General features: G+C 45.2%; 1 protein-coding gene across 1 annotated transcript in view; it reads left to right on the forward strand.

Annotated features, from left to right (window-relative positions):
* Positions 1–102: 102 nt before the first annotated feature.
* Positions 103–732, forward strand: part of LOC107578571 (mitochondrial sodium/hydrogen exchanger 9B2-like) — a gene marked incomplete at both ends in the record, with an annotated part of 20167 nt that continues 19537 nt past the window's right edge. The window contains 2 exons of the mRNA XM_016264518.1: positions 103–239; positions 392–575. Coding sequence (XP_016120004.1) covers positions 103–239; positions 392–575 — 321 coding nt within the window. The remainder of the gene's footprint in view (positions 240–391; positions 576–732) is intronic.

Here is a 732-nt window from a genome sequence, read left to right on the forward strand (position 1 = left end):
ACTGATTGGGAAAGTGATTGGGATGTCAGCAGTGTGCATTTTTTTCACGTGTATAGCATTTCAAACATGCATTTGATCAACTGTAATGTAATGTGTCCTCAGTTCTGGGTATAGCAGCCCTGTTCATCGCACTCACGGTACGCCTGATTGTCACTTTTGTTGTGGTACTGCGAGCCGGCTTTAACCTGAAAGAGAAAGTCTTCATCGCTCTAGCCTGGATTCCTAAAGCCACAGTACAGGTATACTTGCCAAGTCTAACAAATAGACCCTCTGTTTTACTGTGCCTTTATCTTTTACTCAGTCCTTCTAGGTTTTTTAGGCAAGTGTGAGCTAAATGACAATAAATGAAATGCACATGAGATCCCTATGAATGCTGTGTGATTGTTTTCAGGCTGCCATTGGCTCTACAGCTCTGGACATGGCGCGCTCCAAGAATGACCTTGAGCTGCAGAGGTACGGTATGGACGTCCTCACTGTGGCTGTGCTGTCCATCCTCATCACCGCTCCTATTGGAGCACTCCTCATCAGCCTGCTCGGACCTCGACTCCTGCAGAAACCAAAGAACCCTGAGTGGGGTGAGATATTTGTACACACACACACACACCCATATGTGACCCGTGCTGGCAAAATGAGTCGCAATGCGCACGGCCTAGTTTTGAGCTACAGACAAAAAATGTGAAAAATTTTGATTTTGGTCGAATTTCAGATTTTCAAAAAATGAGTTCCTTAAGC

This window comes from Sinocyclocheilus grahami, unplaced genomic scaffold (assembly GCF_001515645.1).
Source record: "Sinocyclocheilus grahami isolate Dianchi unplaced genomic scaffold, SAMN03320097.WGS_v1.1 scaffold10947.1, whole genome shotgun sequence".
In the NCBI taxonomy this organism is placed as follows: Eukaryota; Metazoa; Chordata; class Actinopteri; order Cypriniformes; family Cyprinidae; genus Sinocyclocheilus; species Sinocyclocheilus grahami.